The sequence below is a fragment of the Bufo bufo genome, chromosome 3 (assembly GCF_905171765.1).
Source record: "Bufo bufo chromosome 3, aBufBuf1.1, whole genome shotgun sequence".
NCBI classification, from domain to species: Eukaryota; Metazoa; Chordata; class Amphibia; order Anura; family Bufonidae; genus Bufo; species Bufo bufo.
Window position 1 is genome coordinate 542,615,765 of NC_053391.1, and position 22,299 is coordinate 542,638,063.

A 22,299-nucleotide genomic window follows, 5' to 3' on the forward strand; every position below is an offset into this window, starting at 1 on the left:
TGATGGGCCAGATGGATGGGCCCGTGGCTGGATTGGTAAAGGGCAGAGAGCTCCAGTCCGACTCAGACGCCAGCAAGGTGGAGGTGGAGTACTGGTTTGGGCTGGTATCATCAAAGATGAGCTTGTGGGGCCTTTTCGGGTTGAGGATGGAGTCAAGCTCAACTCCCAGTCCTACTGCCAGTTTCTGGAAGACACCTTCTTCAAGCAGTGGTACAGGAAGAAGTCTGCATCCTTCAAGAAAAACATGATTTTCATGCAGGACAATGCTCCATCACACGCGTCCAAGTACTCCACAGCGTGGCTGGCAAGAAAGGGTATAAAAGAAGAAAATCTAATGACATGGCCTCCTTGTTCACCTGATCTGAACCCCATTGAGAACCTGTGGTCCATCATCAAATGTGAGATTTACAAGGAGGGAAAACAGTACACCTCTCTGAACAGTGTCTGGGAGGCTGTGGTTGCTGCTGCACGCAATGTTGATGGTGAACAGATCAAAACACTGACAGAATCCATGGATGGCAGGCTTTTGAGTGTCCTTGCAAAGAAAGGTGGCTATATTGGTCACTGATTTGTTTTTGTTTTGTTTTTGAATGTCAGAAATGTATATTTGTGAATGTTGAGATGTTATATTGGTTTCACTGGTAAAAATAAATAATTTAAATGGGTATATATTTGTTTTTTGTTAAGTTACCTAATAATTATGCACAGTAATAGTCACCTGCACACACAGATATCCCCCTAAAATAGCTAAAACTAAAAACAAACTAAAAACTACTTCCAAAAATATTCAGCTTTGATATTAATGAGTTTTTTGGGTTCATTGAGAACATGGTTGTTGTTCAATAATAAAATTAATCCTCAAAAATACAACTTGCCTAATAATTCTGCACTCCCTGTATATATATATATCCAAGAACATGACCAGAAATAAACAATACAGGGTGCCTACAGGTTAAACTATGAACTCTTTCCCGCCTGATGTTGTAATAGTCCGAAAGAAAACAGTCAGCACTCCGTGTTCCAAGTCGGCGTCTCCGGAACAAAATGTGAAGATAAGACCGCCACTATCACGGTCGGCGTGACTATCACATACGTGACGCAGAGGGAGGGAACAAGGAAGGCCCTGCCCAAGTGAGAGGGAAGGTGGTGACCCCTGACTCACCTAGCGGCTGGCACCTGGCTGCCCTGACGTCCCTAGACGGGTTCCTCACCCATACGCCGATCACGTGCCTAAAGCCCTGGCTTTCCCTAAGCTGAGCCCTAGATAGTGAACAGGGCGGTGGGAACACTAGTCCGCACCACTAGCTCTAAAGGAAAACACCAAGGGAAGGACAGACAATACAAACTCAACATATAATCCCAGGTGGGCGACAACAGGAGACAACAAGAAGCCCAACAGGGATCCGGAGGGTAGCACTCTGGAACGACAACCAGGATTCACAACTCCAGTGGGTCAGTATAGATGTCCAGGCAGGAAGCTCTATAACTGGCAACTAGAGAAGTGTGAGGGGAGAATATAAGGAGGTTGGGAGTGGCAGACAAGAAACAGCTGAGGAGGGGAAGCTACGGATCCCTGATTAAGACAAAAAGGATAGCAAGGCAAACACAGAAAACAATCACTAAGAAACAACGTGATCTTTAGATATAGAGCGTGCAGCCACCCGCTGCGACCTCCTGACCCCGGGTATAACGGAGTCAGACGTGGCTCTTGATACCCTCGTGACAGTACCCCCCCTTTCACGAGGGGCCTCCGGACACTCAGGACCAGGTCTCTCCGGATGAGAGGTATGGAAAGCCTGAATTAACCTGTTGGCGTTTACCTCTGACGCTGGAACCCACATTCTTTCCTCGGGACCGTAACCCCTCCAATGCACTAGATACTGAAGAGAGCGGCGGACCCGACGAGAATCAACAATTCTGGCTATTTGAAACTCCAGATTACCATCCACAATAACAGGAGGAGGTGGCAGTGGTGATGGTTCTAGAGGTGGAACATACTTCTTGAGTAACGATTTATGGAAGACGTTATGGATCTTAAAAGTCTGAGGTAGCTCCAGGCGAATAGTCACAGGGTTAATAACGGCTACTATTTTATAAGGACCAATGAACCTAGGGCCCAGTTTCCAAGAGGGAACCTTCAACTTAATATTCCTAGTAGACAACCACACATAGTCATTCACTCCTAGGTCCGGACCTGGCGACCGTTTCTTATCGGCCATGCATTTATATTTACCACTCATCTTTTTCAAGTTAACTTGCACCTTCTGCCATACCGATGAAATAGATGAAGAAAACCTTTCCTCTTCGGGAACCCCAGAAGACCCCCCCTCTTTGAAAGTACAAAATTGGGGATGAAAACCGTATGCACCAAGGAATGGTGACTTGCCAGTGGACTCCTGATAATGATTATTTATGGCAAACTCAGCTAACGGTAAATATGATGACCACAACTCTTGGTTTTCAGACACAAAACACCTTAAATATGTTTCTAGGTTTTGGTTGGTACGCTCAGTCTGTCCATTCGACTGAGGATGGAAAGCTGAGGAAAAGGACAAGTGTACCCCCAAACGGGAACAAAAAGCTTTCCAAAACTTAGAAATAAACTGGGTTCCCCGATCTGAAACCACATCGGAAGGGACCCCGTGAAGCTTCACGATTTCACTGATAAACACCTGAGCAAGAGTTTTAGCATTAGGAAGTGCGGGTAGCGCAATAAAGTGTACCATTTTGCTAAACCTGTCTACTACTACCAAAATAACTGTTTTACCCGCAGACAACGGTAAGTCAGTGATGAAATCCATTGACAGATGTGTCCATGGCCTATTGGGGATAAAAAGTGGCAATAAAGACCCTGCTGGACGTGTATGAGAGACTTTCGCGCGTGCACAAGTAGAGCAAGTAGACACGAAATCCATTACATCCTGACGCAACCTTGGCCACCAAAAACGACGAGATAATAGCTCCAAGGTTGCTTTACTACCCGGGTGCCCAGCAAGTGCCGAATTATGATGTTCTTTTAATAATTCAAGACGCAGATTTAACGGTACAAACAATTTCTCTGAGGGGCAAGAGGCCGGGGCGTCCCCCTGGGCCTCTAACACCTTTCCCTCTAGAACAGAGTGTACAGCAGAGACAACCACTCCTCTTTGAAAAATAGGTACCGGATCACTAACATTACCCCCTCCAGGGAAACTACGAGATAACGCGTCTGCCTTGGTATTTTTTGCCCCAGGACGATAGGTGATTACAAAGTTAAATCTGGTAAAGAATAGCGACCACCTAGCTTGTCTAGGGGTGAGACGCTTAGCCGATTCTAGGTACAGAAGGTTTTTGTGATCCGTAATCACTGTGACGGGGTGGATTACTCCCTCTAAGAAGTGACGCCACTCTTCAAGCGCCAGTTTAATCGCCAACAGTTCCCTATTTCCAACATCATAGTTCTTCTCTGCAGAAGATAATTTTTTGGAAAAGAAAGCGCAAGGGCGCCATTTGCCAGGAGACGGACCCTGAGACAATACAGCCCCCACTCCCACCTCTGACGCATCTACCTCAACAATAAAAGGCTGGGAGACATCAGGTTGAATTAGAACAGGTGCCGAGGTAAACCTCTCTTTTAGAGAGGAAAATGCATTTTTAGCGGCGTCAGACCATTTGGAAAAATCAGTGCCCTTCCTAGTCATGTCGGTAAGGGGTTTAACGATCACTGAATAATTTTTAATGAACTTTCTATAGAAATTTGCGAAACCCAAAAACCGTTGTAGGGCTTTAAGGTTCTCAGGAAGATCCCAATCTAAAATTGCCTGGACCTTCCCAGGATCCATACGGAAACCTGAAGCAGATAATAGATATCCCAGGAACTGTATTTCCTGAACGGCGAAGACACATTTTTCAATTTTCGCATATAATTTATTCGTCCGTAGGACCTGCAGTACTTGCCTAACATGCACCTCATGTGTTTTCAGATCAGCCGAATAAATTAAGATATCATCTAGGTATATGACTACAAACCTGCCGATGAGATGACTAAAAATATCATTAACGAAATGTTGGAAGACAGCGGGGGCATTGGTCAGACCGAAAGGCATAACTAGATTTTCATAATGCCCCTCAGGGGTGTTAAAAGCTGTCTTCCACTCATCCCCTTCCCTGATACGAATCAGATTGTAGGCCCCCCTAAGATCAAGTTTGGAGAACCACCTAGCACCCGCAATCTGATTAAAAAGGTCAGGAATGAGAGGAAGAGGGTATGGGTCTCGGATGGTTATCTGGTTTAGCTCACGGAAATCTAGGCAAGGACGCAGGCCCCCATCTTTCTTTTTAACAAAGAAAAACCCTGCAGCCACGGGTGAAGAAGAGGGTCTGATGTGTCCCTTAGCCAGACTCTCGGAGATATAATCTTTCATGGCTTGTCTCTCGGGACCCGAAAGATTATACAACCTGGACTTGGGTAATTTTGCACCGGGAATCAGGTTAACCGGGCAATCATAAGGACGATGAGGTGGTAGCTTCTGACAACCCTTTTCAGAAAAAACGTCCTCAAAGTCCGAAATAAATGTAGGTAGGGAAGCTATGGAGGCGATTAAGCAATTGTTATTTAAGCAATTCTCTCTGCAATGCTCACTCCACTCCAATATCTCCATGGCCTGCCAATCCACCACTGGATTGTGCGCTACCAACCAGGGGAGACCCAATACCACAGGAGAGGGAAGGCCCTCCAGAACGTAACATGAAAGACACTCATTATGGTGGTCCCCTACCCGAAGGTGTAAATTATGAACAATGTGGGTGAGGTTTCTCTGAGACAGAGGAGCCGAATCTATAGCGAATACGGGAATAGGTCTCTGCAGCGTGCAGAGAGACAAACCCATAGTGCGGGCAAAATGGGCATCTATCAAATTTACCCCTGCTCCACTGTCTAGAAAAAAAGAAATAGACTCCGTCTTAACACCAAAAACAATAACCGCTGGTAACACAAATTGAGATGTTCGTATGGAGGAAACGTATACGGACCCTTCCCCCCACAGAAAAAACAAGCCCCCCCCCCCCCCCCCTGCGGCGAACCTCAGGAGGACAGACCTGACGAGAAGTTCCGCCTAGCTGCATAGGCTCATCTAAGTCAGTACAGACTAATTGTTGTTTGGGAGAGGTAACCAATTGCTCAGGAATTTTCGATCTCTCCCTAAGACGCCTATCTATTCTGATAGAGAGGGACATAACAGCATCAAGGGAAAGGGGGGTCTCATACAGCGCCAGTGCATCCTTAACCCTTTCAGATAACCCAGAGCAGAACTGACTCCTGAGAGCCGGGTCGTTCCACTGAGTATCCGTAGCCCACCTACGGAACTCTGAGCAATATTCCTCTGCTGACCGATCTCCCTGTAGGAGTCTCCGTAACTTCGACTCAGCCAGGGCGACTCGGTCAGGGTCATCATATATGAGACCCAAAGCCCCAAAAAATCCCTCCACTGACCGGAGAGCCTGGGAACCAGGGGGTAACGAGAACGCCCAGGATTGTGGGTCCCCCTGAAGCAGGGAAATGACAATCCCTACCCGCTGTTCTTCATTACCTGAGGAGTAAGGGCGCAACTTAAAGTATAATTTGCAGGCCTCACGGAACGTCGCAAATTTGTCCCTTCCCCCAGAAAATCTGTCAGGAAGAACAACCTTGGGTTCTGTAACTACCTGGTTACCCATAGCAACCGCTGGGGGTGCGGTCAGCTGCATTTGCTGCTGTTGTTGGAGGACAGACGACTTCAATCCTGCCACCTCCAAAGACAGGCCTTGAAGCTGTTTTGCCAAGGCAGCAATAGGATCCATATTGGATTCTAAGTAGAGAAAAAAAAAACAACAAAAAAAAATTTTTTTTTTTATTTTTTTTTCAAAAAGTAAAGGCCAGTTATAATATCACGGTCAGCGTGACTATCACATACGTGACACAGAGGGAGGGAACAAGGAAGGCCCTGCCCAAGTGAGAGGGAAGGTGGTGACCCCTGACTCACCTAGCGGCTGGCACCTGGCTGCCCTGACGTCCCTAGACGGGTTCCTCACCCGTACGCCGATCACGTGCCTAAAGCCCTGGCTTTCCCTAAGCTGAGCCCTAGATAGTGAACAGGGCGGTGGGAACACTAGTCCGCACCACTAGCTCTAAAGGAAAACACCAAGGGAAGGACAGACAATACAAACTCAACATATAATCCCAGGTGGGCGACAACAGGAGACAACAAGAAGCCCAACAGGGATCCGGAGGGTAGCACTCTGGAACGACAACCAGGATTCACAACTCCAGTGGGTCAGTATAGATGTCCAGGCAGGAAGCTCTATAACTGGCAACTAGAGAAGTGTGAGGGGAGAATATAAGGAGGTTGGGAGTGGCAGACAAGAAACAGCTGAGAAGGGGAAGCTACGGATCCCTGATTAAGACAAAAAGGATAGCAAGGCAAACACAGAAAACAATCACTAAGAAACAACGTGATCTTTAGATATAGAGCGCGCAGCCACCCGCTGCGACCTCCTGACCCCGGGTATAACGAAGTCAGACGTGGCTCTTGATACCCTCGTGACAGCCACTCACTGGTAAGTTGCAATTTCTTTTATCTTTATTTGTCACATAATAATACAATAGTGACGCGTTTCAGCTCAGTGAGAAAGGCTCATACATAGAGCCGAAACGCGTCACTATTGTATTATTATGTGACAAATAAAGATAAAAGAATTGCAACTTAACAGTTAGTGCCAGTCTTATCTTCACATGATGTTGTAATAGTTGATTTATTGACTGGATACCTTCCGTTTATGACAATAACTACATGTAATATGTAGTAGATTGCTTGAAATGGGTCATCCTCCCCCTGCACACCGCATTTTGCTGTACTTGCTATACAGCAGCACATACCTGTCACATCCAGGGACTCCCAGGTGACGTCTCCTCCGATGTAGATCTTCTCTGTCACCATCTTCTCCATTCGGTCCGTACAACTTCTCTCAGCTGCCTTGTCTCTGCAGAATGTGACACACGGACATCTTAGCTTCCTCACTTTTCTGCCATCATCTCCCAACCTGGAGTCCCCACAGTGTTATCCTGCTGCTCACTGTGCTCCCCAATACCCCCAAATACTATACTTAAGAAATAATAGTTCTCCCCATAGTAATAGTGCTCCGCAAAGTCCCAATAGTATTTCCCTTCTAGAATTCTCTCATTAGTAATACTACCCTACTGTGCCCCCAACAGTCCCCACGAATGCCCCCATTATTAGAAGTATTAATAATGCCCTCACAGAGCCCCTAGTAGAAATAAGGCCCCCCTATTGTCCCCCCAGTGGTAATAAAGCTCTCTATAGATCCCTCAGTAATAATAAGGCCCCCATAGTAGAAATAAGGCGGATCTATAAGTCACTCCTATAGAGCCCCCAAGAGTAATAAGAACGCCTAATGTCTCCTGGATTTATAATACCCGTACAGTGTCCACCGTATTTATCCTGCCCCCTACTGTTATAATGCTCACCCTGCAGTGCCCCCTGTAGTTATATTCCTCCCTCTACCATACAGTCCCAGGTAACTAACATCACACCATCTCTCCTGCTCCGTCAAAAATACAGTCCCATGTAAATAACATGACTCCACTCCCTTCAGCACCTCTAATATATAGTCCCATATAAATAACACTATTTCCCTTCCTCCGCCTTAGAGTCCCATGTAAATAACATCACACCATCTCTCCAGACCCCTCCAATATACAGTCCCATTTAAATAACATCCCTCTCTCTCTCTCTCTATGGCCCCCTCCAAAATACAGTCCCATGTCAATAATATCACACCATCTCTCAGGCCCCCTCCAATATACAGTCCTATGTAAATAACATCCCCCTCTCTCTACAGCCCCCTCCAAAATACAGTCCCATATAAATAACATCATCTCCTCCCCAGCCACGTTCAACCTACAGTCCCATGTAAATAATATCACCTCCTCCCCAGCCGCTTCCAACATGCAATCCCATGTAAACATCACCCCTCCAACATTCAGTCCCATGTAAGTAACAACACTCCCTCCCACAGCCACCAACAACATACAGTCCCATGTAAATAACATCCCTCCCTCCTACAGCCACCATCAATATACAGTCCCATGTAAATAACATCCATCCCTTCAACCTTAACATACAGTCCCAGTTAAATAACCACAACTCCCAGCCAGGGTCGTTTCTAGAGCCGGGCGAGGGGTGCCACCGCATGGGCGCATCACATCAACAAGCAAAAAGGGGGCGCTGGTCACTGGTGTTTACAGCTGATCAGCAGCAGGGCCAGGATGCAACTAATGAGCGCTTCCATTGTTGAAGCGCTCATTAGTAAAGGAGGCTGAAGGAACAGTGAGTATAGCGCTCTTAGCACTAGCTTTACTCACCGCTGGCCCTCTTCTCTATGGCTGCAGTATTTTAGGGGATAGAGCAGCCTGTGCAGTGTGTGTGAGCTGAACATGGACATACCCTTATTTTCACCCAGGCAGCCCCCCTGAGGCTAGCATCGGAGCATCTCATGCTAGATCGCACAGGGCAGGGGCTATTTTGTTTTCAATAACATACTGCCGGGCGGAAACTTCCTCTTCAGTGACGTCACCAGCTCTGATGGCAGGGCTTTAGCACTGCCCTAGCTGTTTTACTGACATCACCGGGCTTCCTGGCAGCACCATGGAGAGCCCCGGTACGTCACCGGATCTCCAAAAAATGCCTTTGCCTTGCGCAATTTAGTGCAGGGCAAAGGAGAGCATCGGATCATGAACTGCTCCTATGCTCAAGTCAAGGGGGCTGCCGGGGTGAAAATGGAGGTATGTCCCGGACAACCCCTTTAATGTACTAAGGAGTGAGGTGGAGGTTATAGGGGGCGACAGGGGTCTGAATACATTTTAGGCCTGTATAAATTTGTGGGCTGATCTGTATGAATTTGGGGGTTGTTCTGGGGTCTGAAAGGATTTAGGGCTGACTTGGGGTCTAATCTGGGGTCTGTATGAATTTGGGGACTGATCTGGAATCTGGATAAATTTTGAGATCTTGTCTGGAGGTCTGCATCATTAATTTTGGGATCTCATGTGGGCTCTGTGTTAAGAAGAGTTTATCCAGCCATGTGAAATTCATTTTCTAAAACTGATTTGAATGTGATAATAAAAGTAGTGATACATCTCTGATCCCTGCCGCACTCCTTACACTGCTTCCCGTGTCCTCGCTGGTACTTCTATATCCCCCTCTATTGAGACATAAGACCACTGCAGCCAGTGATTGAGAAGGGAGCAGTGGGATCAAAAAAGTTTCACTACTTTTATTATTTTATCATGTTCTGAGAAGTTTTAACGTAAACTAATGTAGGCACATAGGGCAGCACCGGGCATAGTATTGGTGGGCACTACAGGATGGCAGTATTAAAAGGGGCAACAATATAGGGAGGTTATTTGCTATAGAGGGTTGGGGTGGACTGCAGAAACAACAAGCCAAAGTCAAAGATATAAGCTGAATTTCCTGGTCCCTAATGTTAATAAATACCCTATGCCATTTATTAACATTGGTGTCTTTCTATGTGGCAGAGGGGGCTGCGCACCCCTGTCCGAAGATGTGTGCGCATGAGCTTCTGGAAACAAACTGAAAAGAAAAGGAATGAACAAACTGAGATCTGTGGAAACTTTAAATGTGAAGGGGGGGAAGGGGGGGGCGCTTTTGTATTGTTTGCCCTGTTGGCAAAATTCCCTAGAAACTGCCCTGCTCCCAGCATTGTTTTGCCTCTCCCTTCACTTACCTCTCCTCATGTAGCATACATCACCACAGCTTCTTCCCAGGGGACATCTCTTCACTGCTGTCCTTTCCTGCACAGGTCACATGATAGTGACATCATCTCAGGTCCTTCTCAACCACTGCCTGTTTTAATGGTCACATGACCTGTGATGTCACCACAGCTCCTTCAGCTCTTCCTGTGCATTAGATTCAATTGTATCTCCACCTTGAGGATGGAAATACAGTAGTATCTTGCAGGCAGGCAGGACATTCTGGGCCTGGGACAAAATATCAGGGGAATGTTTTAGCCTAGCAACGCCCCTGCATATCAGCCAGGCAGGTTGTGCAGAATAATGGGCTGAACTTGACAAACTTTACAAACATTATTATTTGATGCCCTCACAGTCAGAATAGGCCCCAAGTAGACCTCGAAATTGTTATCAAGATTGTAACAGATTCAGAAAATGCACCCTAGAGAGTTGCCACACAATATCTGATACTACACAATCAAAACAGGTTGTTCAGATCTGAAAGCAACACATACATAGTAAAGAAGATTGGCGTAACCAGAAACATGTCGTAGTTTTATTCCAGCCGCCTCTCGACATGTTTGGCGTGCTGCGGCCGGACCTCCTGCCTGCCCCCATTATAGTGAATGGACTTCCGGCGGCACAGTTTACTAGCGGCAGCACATATCCTGCAGGCTGTTCACCCGCCGGAAAAGCCTGCCGGAGAAGTATGCCGCTAATGTGAAAGTAGCTTTAGCTGAAGGTCTTTACCAAACGCAAGAAACCAGAGTCAAAATCAATGCATTTATATTGAATACCAAGAAGTCTTAACACCTGTAAGAGTTCACCTGTTCAGAATAGCCTGTAATACAAGAAAAAGCCATGGCCTCAAAAGGTTTAGCAGCACACAGCTCTACTAATTTAACAAAAAGGCTTCATTACAGTCACAACATTTTCATAAAAAATTGCGTAATCATAAAATCTAATTGTTGGCAGCCACAGTCCATGTGTGTACTGGCCCAATTGGAATTTTGCCTTGGTAGAAAAGAGCCACCAGGAAAAACTTGAGTTGGGCCAACACATACATGGACTGTGTATGCCATGCGATTTGATATTCCTGTTCGGTGTATACCATTGGAGGCAGTGGCTGTCTTTGTTTTTTGTATTACAGGCTATTGAGGATGGTGGAAGTCTGTATTGGCACTTAGCACTTGGAGGAGTTACACTGTTTGCTATTCGATGTGAATGTATTGATTTTGAGTTTGGTTAACTATGTTTGGTGAAGACCTTCAGCTAAGTTTCTGACTGCTCTACTCTTCTTTACTATAATATGTTAAGATTAAAAATTGCTGACTTGTTAAGCAAGAAAGAAAATGAAAAATAACAGCAAAATGCAAAACTAAAAGACTTGGAAATGGAGGCAGTAACCAACAGCTGTCCAGGTAAGAGGTAAGCTGCAGTTAGTAACCAAAAGCTGTCAAGGCCAGAAGAAAGTTGCCATTAGTAAAAAGCGGTCAAGATCAGAGGGAAACTGCAGTAAACTGGGGGTCAGAGACCTCTGGTTAATATCTTAGAACAAAATGTTTGGGTTGAACATGATTTATTGATAGCCACAGTTTGGCAGCATTCTCCAACTTAGGCTACTTTCACACCTGCGTTCAGGTGTCCGCTCGTGAGCTCCGTTTGAAGGGGCTCACAAGCGGCCCTGAACGCAGCCGTCCGGCCCTAATGCATTCTCAGTGGAGGCGGATCCACTGAGAATGCATCCGTCTGCCAGCGTTCAGCCTCCGCTCCGCTCAGTGAGCGGACACCTGAACGCTGCTTGCAGCGTTCGGGTGTCCGCCTGGCCGTGCGGAGGCGAGCGGATCCGTCCAGACTTACAATGTAAGTCAATGGGGACGGATCCGTTTGAAGATGACACAATATGGCTCAATCTTCAAACGGATCCACCCCCATTGACTTTCAATGTAAAGTCTGGACGGATCCGCTCAGGCTACTTTCACACTTAGAAATTTTTCTAAGTTATAATGCAGACGGATCCGTTCTGAACGGATGCAAACGTCTGCATTATAGGAGCGGATCCGTCTGATGAAACATCAGACGGACCCGCTCCGAACGCTAGTGTGAAAGTAGCCTTTAAATGGAAGCAAACTGGCCCTAAAGCAATCTTCACTAGAGAAGTTCTTGTGAAGGGCAAAGGAGCACAAAAGTATGCTATTCACTAATGTATTGCACAATAAAGTCCTTATCGGTAATTGTTCTTTTTCCATTATCTTGCCTCTGCCTAAACTATTGTCTTCTACTTCTTTTGTATACTTCTCTTTGTTTCTTTCATAAAAAATCTAATGGAAGTAAAAGAAAATAGTTTAGGCGGACGAGATAAACAAACTCTTTGAGTAACTAGAAGTAATAATTAGTGCACAATGAAACTATAATGCATAAATATTTTTAGATTATTTTCATCCAATAAAATATGTTTCCATTAACAAAGTCCTTTGTCTTAAAAATGTAATAGATTTCATGATTTACATGCAAAGTATAAGAATTGTTGGATGTATTAAATTCAGTAGAGTGAGGCGTGTAGGACACCTCCGTGTTTAAACCTCTGGCAAAAATATTTGTCATCCCTTCAAGGACATTTTTTATTACTGCATTCTACTCATTTTGGGCTACAAATCATATTTTCAATTGGTCATTATTAAAAAATATCTGTAAAGAATAAATCAAGGCAACTGGACGTACTGTAGATTTCTTGAAAACGTTTCACTCGTTCTTCCAACAAGCTTTCTCAATTCTGAGTGACTGTACAAGAATTCTCTGGGAATAAATATGTAACTGAATCAACATCTGGTAATTATACCCATCATGGGGTCAGAGGTCATTATACCCAGCATGGGGTCAAAGGTGTTGATTCCATTATCCTAATGGGAGTCAGTAGGTGGTAATGACCTCCCAGAAAAAGGTGTCAAGACAGCATTGTATGTGACAGACAATAGATGTCTAAAGCCCGCCTCTATTCAAGCTTGGCTTCTCCATTTTTACGTAGATGGCCTCCTTCACACCTCGTTTGTACCAATCGGCCTCCTTATCCAAAACACGTACTTGACTGTCTTCAAAGGTGTGACCTGTTTCTTTTAGATGTAAGTACACGGCTGAATCTTGACCAGAGGTTTTGGCTCTTCTATGCTGAGCCATACGCTGATGTAGTTGTTGTTTTGTTTCGCCGATATACAGTTCTGAGCATTCCTCATTGCACTGGACTGCGTACACAATGTTGTCCATCTTGTGTTTAGGCGTTGGGTCTTTTGGGTGAACCAGTTGTTGCCTCAGTGTGTTGCTGGGTTTAAAGCAGACAGACATTTAATTCTTTGTGTGTTATTAATTTAAGCAGACTGTGATTGTCTATTGTTGTGACTTAGATGAAGATCAGATCACATTTTATGACCAATTTGTGCAGAAATCCATATCATTCCAAAGGGTTCACATACTTTTTCTTGCAACTGTATCTCTGAATTCCTGACAGCTTATAAACACTCATTTTAGGCTCCTTTCACATCTAAATCGGAAGCTCAGTTCGGGGCTTCCATCACAGAAATTGTCAGAAATAGTGGAGAGAATCAGTTTGATAAAAAAAAAAAAAAAAAAATATAAGTACTATGAGTATTTATGAGCTGTCAGGAGTTCAGAAATTAGGGCTACACATTAGCTGTCATCTGATGGGACTCACTGTGAAAATGACAGTCGGCAAATAAAGTAAAATTAAACCCTGTAACGCAAAAACTGCAGAAAAGTTTTACTAAAGACCAACTGAAAAAATTATTTTTAACCCAAAATGAGTAAAATGCAATCATAAAGAAATTGTCCCCAAAAGTGTCCATAGCCTTTAAGGTGGCCATACAAATGAAACGAATGTCAACGAAACCCCCCATTTTGGTGGGACTGGCTGACCATTATATGTGAATGGAGGTTGCCCGCCTCTCCCTGATGTAGAAGGGTCAGACATGCAACGTATATTTCTTGTCTTATAAACAGCACAGTGCAAGAGGGGGCAAGTGCAGAACACAAAAGCGCCACAGTCCTAAAACACAGTGGCAAGGTCAGGTCATACCGTCACGCAAGGTTAAGGTTATTAGATCAAGGACAGGAGCACAGTAGTAAGCTAATACCCAGAGTGAGAGTAACCCTTTAAACCTCTGTTTTCTATCAGATAGATAGACAGATACATCATCTGTACAGTGTGTTGCTTTGAAGAAACATCTTACATCATAGTCAGTAAATATATTTATCAGTCAAAAGATATAAGCTGGTGAATGTCATCAGAATACATATTAAGTACATCAAGAATGTAAATGGAAGTGCCAAGGCTCCAGGGTCGGAGGCCTTCCATTTGTTTTTCTCTTCCATTGTGTACTAAATGCAAACACGTTCTCCACCTTGTGCACTATTTTAAGATTGAACTTGTCTCAATATTCTTTTTTTCTGGCAAATCATAGCATACAGCTCTCTCACTCGTTCCTCTGCTCCTCTTTTCCATCTTCCAATGTCTTTTTGAGCACTTTTCACGCATATTTGACAGCATTTTATTGCCATCTTTGCGTATTTAGCACCCTGGCTGAAAGTAGGCCATTAACATTCTCCACCAAGACAGGGTGACCAAGAATGTTATTACTATACTTTCAATACAGACACAAAGAATAACCATATATTGGAAATACAGGACTGGTTTAAAGGAGTTTTGTGGTTTGGACACTGCATTTCAGATGCAGGTTACCCTCCTGAAACCTGGTATACAAAGCATGATGGTGCTTCGCTGTGCATGCCTGTCTGCTTTAACCAGTAGTATGGGATATGCTTTCTATTAGTACATGTAACCTAATGCAGTGCTGTGCAAAAGTTATAAGCAGGTGTGAAAAAAATGCTGCAAAGTAAAAATGCTTTCATAAATAGAAGTGTTAATAGTTTATTTTTAGAAATTAACAAAATGCAAAGTGAATGAACAAGAGATAAATCTAAATCAGATCATTATTTGATGTGACCTCCCTTTGCCTTTAAAGGGTTTCTACCACCAGAAATACTGTTATGTAGCTGACTGATATTGGCGATGTGCTAATGTCCGCACTACATAACAGTATGTTTTTTACCTTTCTCCCTGCAGCCGTTCTGATAAAATAAGCACTTTTATAATATGCTAATGAGCCTCTAGGTGCTATGTGGGCGTAAAATCAGCACCTAGAGGCTCGTCTACTCACCCTTTATCCCGCCCAGGTCCCCTGTTCTGCCCGCCCTGCTCCTCTTGATTGATGTCACTGTTCCCTGCATCACTGTTTCCTGCGCCTGCGCTGTTCACTTCTGTATTCGGCGCAGTGAGTGAGGGCCGCTCTCCTGATGCCGACTTCCTCACTGTGACATAGTCGGCGCAGGCGCAGTGAGGAATCCGGCAACAGGAGCGTTTCATTCACTAACTGCACCTGCGCCGAATACAATAGTGAACAGCGCAGGCGCGGGATTTCGTCTCCGATGCAGGAAACAGTGACATCAATCAAGAGGAGCGGGGTGGGCAGAACAGGGGACCTGGGCGGGATAAAGGGTGAGTAGACGGAGCCTCTAGGTGCTGATTTTACGCCCACATAGCACCTAGAGGCTCATTAGCATATTATAAAAGTGCTTATTTTATCAGAACGGCTGCAGGGAGAAAGGTAAAAAACATACTGTTATGTAGTGCGGACATTAGCGCATCGCTATATCAGTCAGCTACATAACAGTATTTCTGGTGGTAGAAACCCTTTAAAACAGCTTGACTCTAGGTACACGTATAGAACGTTTTTGAAGGAGCTCGGCAGGGAGGTTGTTTCTAACATCTTGGAGAACTAATCACAGATCTTCTGTGGATGTAGGCTCACTGAAGTCCTTCAATCTCTCATTGTATGCATTACACCAACAGATTATCTGACAGATTTCTGACCAATCATTGGTGCGATGGCCTATTACACACACAGATCTTTTGTTATACGCACCAACTATTGGTCTGATTGGACAGATATTGGTCAGATAATCTGTTGGTGTAATACAGCCCTAAAGGGTGTATTAGACACCCCGATCACACAGACGATTGTTGGGAGGGAAGCATTCCCTCCCAGCAATCACAATCTCTCTAGCAGAGGAGATCACTGCTATTACATGCAGCAATCGCCTCAGCAGCATGGGGAGGAGCGATTGTTATGCCATCGCTTGTCCCCATGCGCTGCAGTGTGCAGTGGTTTGGCGGCGGCAGATTGTAATTAGACACCACAATCTGAGGTCGGGTACTCCTGATCTTGCAGCATGCTGAAAGATCTGAATTGCCGGATGAATGAGCGTTTGCTCAATTCATTGTGCAATCGGCGGCAGTATTAGACTGCCAGATGAATGACGAGCGTTCCTACGATCACTTGTTAGTGATCATCGGGCAGAAAATCGGCCCCAAACTAGTAGATACCTCCACCATGCTTCACTGCTGCCTGCAGACACTCATTATTGTACCGCTCTCTAGGAAATGTATGAGCAAACTGAAAACTGGGCATTACCATTCCTTTTACTGAAACTGTCAGCGCGGTTTAGACAGTGTCAAAGTGTGGCCATATATTTTGTGACTTCCAGCCTCATCATCTTATTGAGCCAAACTGCTCAGGGCACATCCAGCTTTGGATATGATCAGTAGTAATCATGGTTGAAATGTATGGCTCTGAAGATGTTACATGTGATCAGACAACGTGTAAATGTAAAGGTATTGTATATAATCTGCCAGTACTAAGACAGTGATTCTGAAGAGAAACGAATGAAGACATCCGTATGTTCACTTTCCCACCATGGCAATAACATGATTACATTAGCTTTTCCCTGTGGGTTTATACTTCTTTTTCAGTTTACACTATTTTATTATTTCTACAGGTTTATAATGTCCACTACACTATGAGCATTAATGGCAAGATACAAGAAGGATCGATGGAAATTGATGCTGGGAGCAATCTAGAAACATTCAAGACTGGGACTGGTAATGATGAAGCTGTAGAGGTGCATGATTTCCAGATTGTGAGTACCACTGCTTCTCTTATCTCTTACAGTTCTGTTAGTAAGATTTCAGAAAAAGAGCTTTTTAAAAAAAACTCTTTGTGACATTTGGACTTGTTAACTGCCTGAGTAAATAACACTAAAATCAACTTTAACGAATAATACCAATAAAACAGAGCAGGAGTTATACAATCCTGGATTGAATATCACATCAATAGGAATTGTGCTTTGATCTACACCACTATCTGGCGCTACCTCGCCACGTTCAGTTAGCAATTTGCCCCATAAGATAAGAACCGCCATACAGATGACTTCTTGCTGTTGTTTAGCCCTCTGAATACATCGCAATGTATTGTCGGAGTTAGGGGGAGTTCCGTGTCTGACACTCCTCCTCCGTGACATGTTAGGCTACTTTCACACTAGCGTTCGGGTGTCCGCTTGTGAGCTCCGTTTGAAGGGGTTCACAAGCGGCCCCGAAAGCATCCGTACTGCCCTAATGCATTCTGAGTGGACGCGGATCCGCTCAGAATGCATCAGTCTGGCGGCGTTCAGCCTCCGTTCCGCTCAGCAAGTGGACACCTGAAAGCTGCTTGCAGCGTTCGGGTGTCCGCCTGGCCGTGCGGAGGCAAGCGGATCCGTCCAGACTTACAATGTAAGTCGATGGGGACGGATCCGTTTGAAGATGACACAATATGGCTCAATCTTCAAACGGATCCGTCCCCCATTGACTTCAATGTAAAGTCTGGACGGATCCGTTCAGGCTACTTTCACACTTAGAATTTTTTTTCAACTATAATGCAGACGGATCCGTTCTGAACGGATACAAACGTCTGCATTATAGGAGCGGATCCGTCTGAGCAGACATCAGACGGACCCGCTCTGAACGGTAGTGTGAAAGTAGCCTAATCCTGCCATTATGGCTTAGTCCAGGGGGCGTGGTTAGTTCTACTTAGCGGGCGGCAAGCGGCAGCCGCGTCACGGCCACTATACAGGGAGTGCAGAATTATTAGGCAAGTTGTATTTTTGAGGATTAATTTTATTATTGAACAACAACCATGTTCTCAATGAACCCAAAAAACTCATTAATATCAAAGCTGAATATTTTTGGAAGTAGTTTTCAGTTTGTTTTTAGTTTTAGCTATTTTAGGGGGATATCTGTGTGTGCAGGTGACTATTACTGTGCATAATTATTAGGCAACTTAACAAAAAACAAATATATACCCATTTCAATTATTTATTTTTACCAGTGAAACCAATATAACATCTCAACATTCACAAATATACATTTCTGACATTCAAAAACAAAACAAAAACAAATCAGTGACCAATATAGCCACCTTTCTTTGCAAGGACACTCAAAAGCCTGCCATCCATGGATTCTGTCAGTGTTTTGATCTGTTCACCATCAACATTGCGTGCAGCAGCAACCACAGCCTCCCAGACACTGTTCAGAGAGGTGTACTGTTTTCCCTCCTTGTAAATCTCACATTTGATGATGGACCACAGGTTCTCAATGGGGTTCAGATCAGGTGAACAAGAAGGCCATGTCATTAGATTTTCTTCTTTTATACCCTTTCTTGCCAGCCACGCTGTGGAGTACTTGGACGCGTGTGATGGAGCATTGTCCTGCATGAAAATCATGTTTTTCTTGAAGGATGCAGACTTCTTCCTGTACCACTGCTTGAAGAAGGTGTCTTCCAGAAACTGGCAGTAGGACTGGGAGTTGAGCTTGACTCCATCCTCAACCCGAAAAGGCCCCACAAGCTCATCTTTGATGATACCAGCCCAAACCAGTACTCCACCTCCACCTTGCTGGCGTCTGAGTCGGACTGGAGCTCTCTGCCCTTTACCAATCCAGCCACGGGCCCATCCATCTGGCCCATCAAGACTCACTCTCATTTCATCAGTCCATAAAACCTTAGAAAAATCAGTCTTGAGATATTTCTTGGCCCAGTCTTGACGTTTCAGCTTGTGTGTCTTGTTCAGTGGTGGTCGTCTTTCAGCCTTTCTTACCTTGGCCATGTCTCTGAGTATTGCACACCTTGTGCTTTTGGGCACTCCAGTGATGTTGCAGCTCTGAAATATGGCCAAACTGGTGGCAAGTGGCATCTTGGCAGCTGCACGCTTGACTTTTCTCAGTTCATGGGCAGTTATTTTGCGCCTTGGTTTTTCCACACGCTTCTTGCGACCCTGTTGACTATTTTGAATGAAACGCTTGATTGTTCGATGATCACGCTTCAGAAGCTTTGCAATTTTAAGAGTGCTGCATCCCTCTGCAAGATATCTCACTATTTTTGACTTTTCCGAGCCTGTCAAGTCCTTCTTTTGACCCATTTTGCCAAAGGAAAGGAAGTTGCCTAATAATTATGCACACCTGATATAGGGTGTTGATGTCATTAGACCACACCCCTTCTCATTACAGAGATGCACATCACCTAATATGCTTAATTGGTAGTAGGCTTTTGAGCCTATACAGCTTGGAGTAAGACAACATGCATAAAGAGGATGATGTGGTCAAAATACTCATTTGCCTAATAATTCTGCACGCAGTGTAGAGCCGGAGGCTACAGGCTGCACGCACACCATCAGTGGCATGCAGCTACTTTGATTTATGTTTCTTTTCTTTGTCAAACTTTAGCTCCTGATGAAAGGTTGAGTATTTCTTAGAACAGAAACGTGTCGAGCTAGTGATATAAACTGACACAAAATCATTACAATATTTAGTGTAGCCGACTGGGTGTTATGTTCTTGGAGGGGAGATCCAATTGTGCTATGGGTGCTGTGAATGGACCGCAGGCACACACACAAAATTACTAGCAACTTGCAGGATAACAGGCGGAACTGGATGGACAGATGTCTTTTTTCAGCCTTATAAACTGTTATAAAATGTTACTAACAGAAGGACCCGGCTTCGCACAGGTATATTTCATCTATTTCATTTAATGTTTCTGTGTGTCGTTAAAAGATATCGACAGTATCCCCCATAACAGTGACATCTACAGTGCCCTGCCCCACTGTCTGCTGAGCTGTGTATCTAATATCCTATTCTGTGTGATACTGTCTGCTGAGCTGTGTATCTAATCCTATCCTGTGTGATACTGTCTGCTGAGCTGTGTATCTAATCTTATCCTGTGTGATACTGTCTGCTGAGCTGTGTATCTAATCCTATCCTGTGTGATACTGTCTGCTGAGCTGTGTATCTAATCTTATCCTGTGTGATACTGTCTGCTGAGCTGTGTATCTAATCCTATCCTGTGTGATACTGTCTGCTGAGCTGTGTATCTAATATCCTATCCTGTGTGATACTGCCTGATGAGCTGTGTATCTAATCCTATCCTGTGTGATACTGTCTGCTGGGCTGTGTATCTAATCCTATCCTGTGTGATACTGTCTGCTGAGCTGTGTATCTAATCCTATCCTGTGTGATACTGTCTGCAGAGCTGTGTATCTAATCCTATCCTGTGTGATACTGTCTGCTGAGCTGTGTATCTAATCCTATCCTGTGTGATAGTGTCTGCTGAGCTGTGTATCTAATCCTATCCTGTGTGATACTGTCTGCTGAGCTGTGTATCTGATATCCTATCCTGTGTGATACTGTCTGCTGAGCTGTGTATCTAATCCTATCCTGTGTGATACTGTCTGCTGAGCTGTGTATCTGATATCCTATCCTGTGTGATACTGTCTGCTGAGCTGTGTATCTAATATCCTATTCTGTGTGATACTGTCTGCTCAGCTGTGTATCTAATCCTATCCTGTGTGATACTGTCTGCTGAGCTGCTGTATCTAATCCTATCCTGTGTGATACTGTCTGCTGAGCTGCTGTATCTAATCCTATCCTGTGTGATACTGTCTGCTGAGCTGTGTATCTAATCCTATCCTGTGTGATACTGTCTGCAGAGCTGTGTATCTAATCCTATCCTGTGTGATACTGTCTGCTGAGCTGTGTATCTGATATCCTATCCTGTGTGATACTGTCTGCAGAGCTGTGTATCTAATCCTATCCTGTGTGATACTGTCTGCTCAGCTGTGTATCTAATATCCTATTCTGTGTGATACTGTCTGCTCAGCTGTGTATCTAATCCTATCCTGTGTGATACTGTCTGCTGAGCTGCTGTATCTAATCCTATCCTGTGTGATACTGTCTGCTGAGCTGCTGTATCTAATCCTATTCTGTGTGATACTGTCTGCTGAGCTGTGTATCTAATCCTATCCTGTGTGATACTGTCTGCAGAGCTGTGTATCTAATCCTATCCTGTGTGATACTGTCTGCTGAGCTGTGTATCTGATATCCTATCCTGTGTGATAATGTCTGCAGAGCTGTGTATCTAATCCTATCCTGTGTGATACCGTCTGCTGAGCTGTGTATCTAATCCTATCCTGTGTGATACTGTCTGCTGAGCTGTGTATCTAATATCCTATTCTGTGTGATACCGTCTGCTGAGCTGTGTATCTAATCCTATCCTGTGTGATACTGCCTGCTGAGCTGTGTATCTGATATCCTATCCTGTGTGATACTGCCTGCTGAGCTGTGTATCTGATATCCTATCCTGTGTGATACTGCCTGCTGAGCTGTGTATCTAATATCCTATCCTGTGTGATACTGCCTGCTGAGCTGTGTATCTAATATCCTATCCTGTGTGATACCGCCTGCTGAGCTGTGTATCTAATATCCTATTCTGTGTGATACTGCCTGCTGAGCTGTGTATCTAATCCTATCCTGTGTGATACTGTCTGCTGAGCTGTGTATCTAATATCCTATTCTGTGTGATACCGTCTGCTGAGCTGTGTATCTAATCCTATCCTGTGTGATTCTGCCTGCTGAGCTGTGTATCTGATATCCTATCCTGTGTGATACTGCCTGCTGAGCTGTGTATCTGATATCCTATCCTGTGTGATACTGCCTGCTGAGCTGTGTATCTAATATCCTATCCTGTGTGATACTGCCTGCTGAGCTGTGTATCTAATCCTGACACGTCATATGACTAAATATTTAAGGACCTGCGAACTGCTAAAACCTGTGATCAGTTGCTATGGAAACCTGGAGTAGGACCTGCAAGCTTCTATTGGCTGATAAGGGACATGTGACAGTGTGCATGGCAGTTGGGGTAATGCACGTCATTTTTTGGGGAATTTCCCCCAGAGAGCTGAGACCTGGTCTAAAACCTTACTGGAGACCTGATGTACCTGTGTGCCAAATTTCGTGATTGTAAATGCGACGGTGCGGACTCCTTTAGCGGACATACATACATACACACATACACTCAGCTTTAGATATTAGATTAACAACAACATACAAAAAAGCCATCCTGCTAACATAGTGACATCTACTGTAAGCGGTTAGGAGTCTTGAAAATGTGACCTAATGACTCCGTGTGCTGATCGGTAGTAGAGCACAGCAAGACGCTACTTAGGGGACGGAGACAGTGGGAGGCACAATATATATTTTGATTGGTGCCCTTATGTCTTTGACTCCCAACCTGATAGGTATATTG

General features: G+C 44.6%; 1 protein-coding gene across 1 annotated transcript in view; it reads left to right on the plus strand.

Moving 5' to 3' along the window:
• CNMD (chondromodulin) overlaps positions 1-22,299 on the plus strand; it is a 94,311-nt gene that overhangs the window by 11,485 nt on the left and 60,527 nt on the right. The window contains exon 3 of the mRNA XM_040425387.1: positions 16,688-16,828. Within this exon, the coding sequence (XP_040281321.1) occupies positions 16,688-16,828 (141 nt within the window). The remainder of the gene's footprint in view (positions 1-16,687; positions 16,829-22,299) is intronic.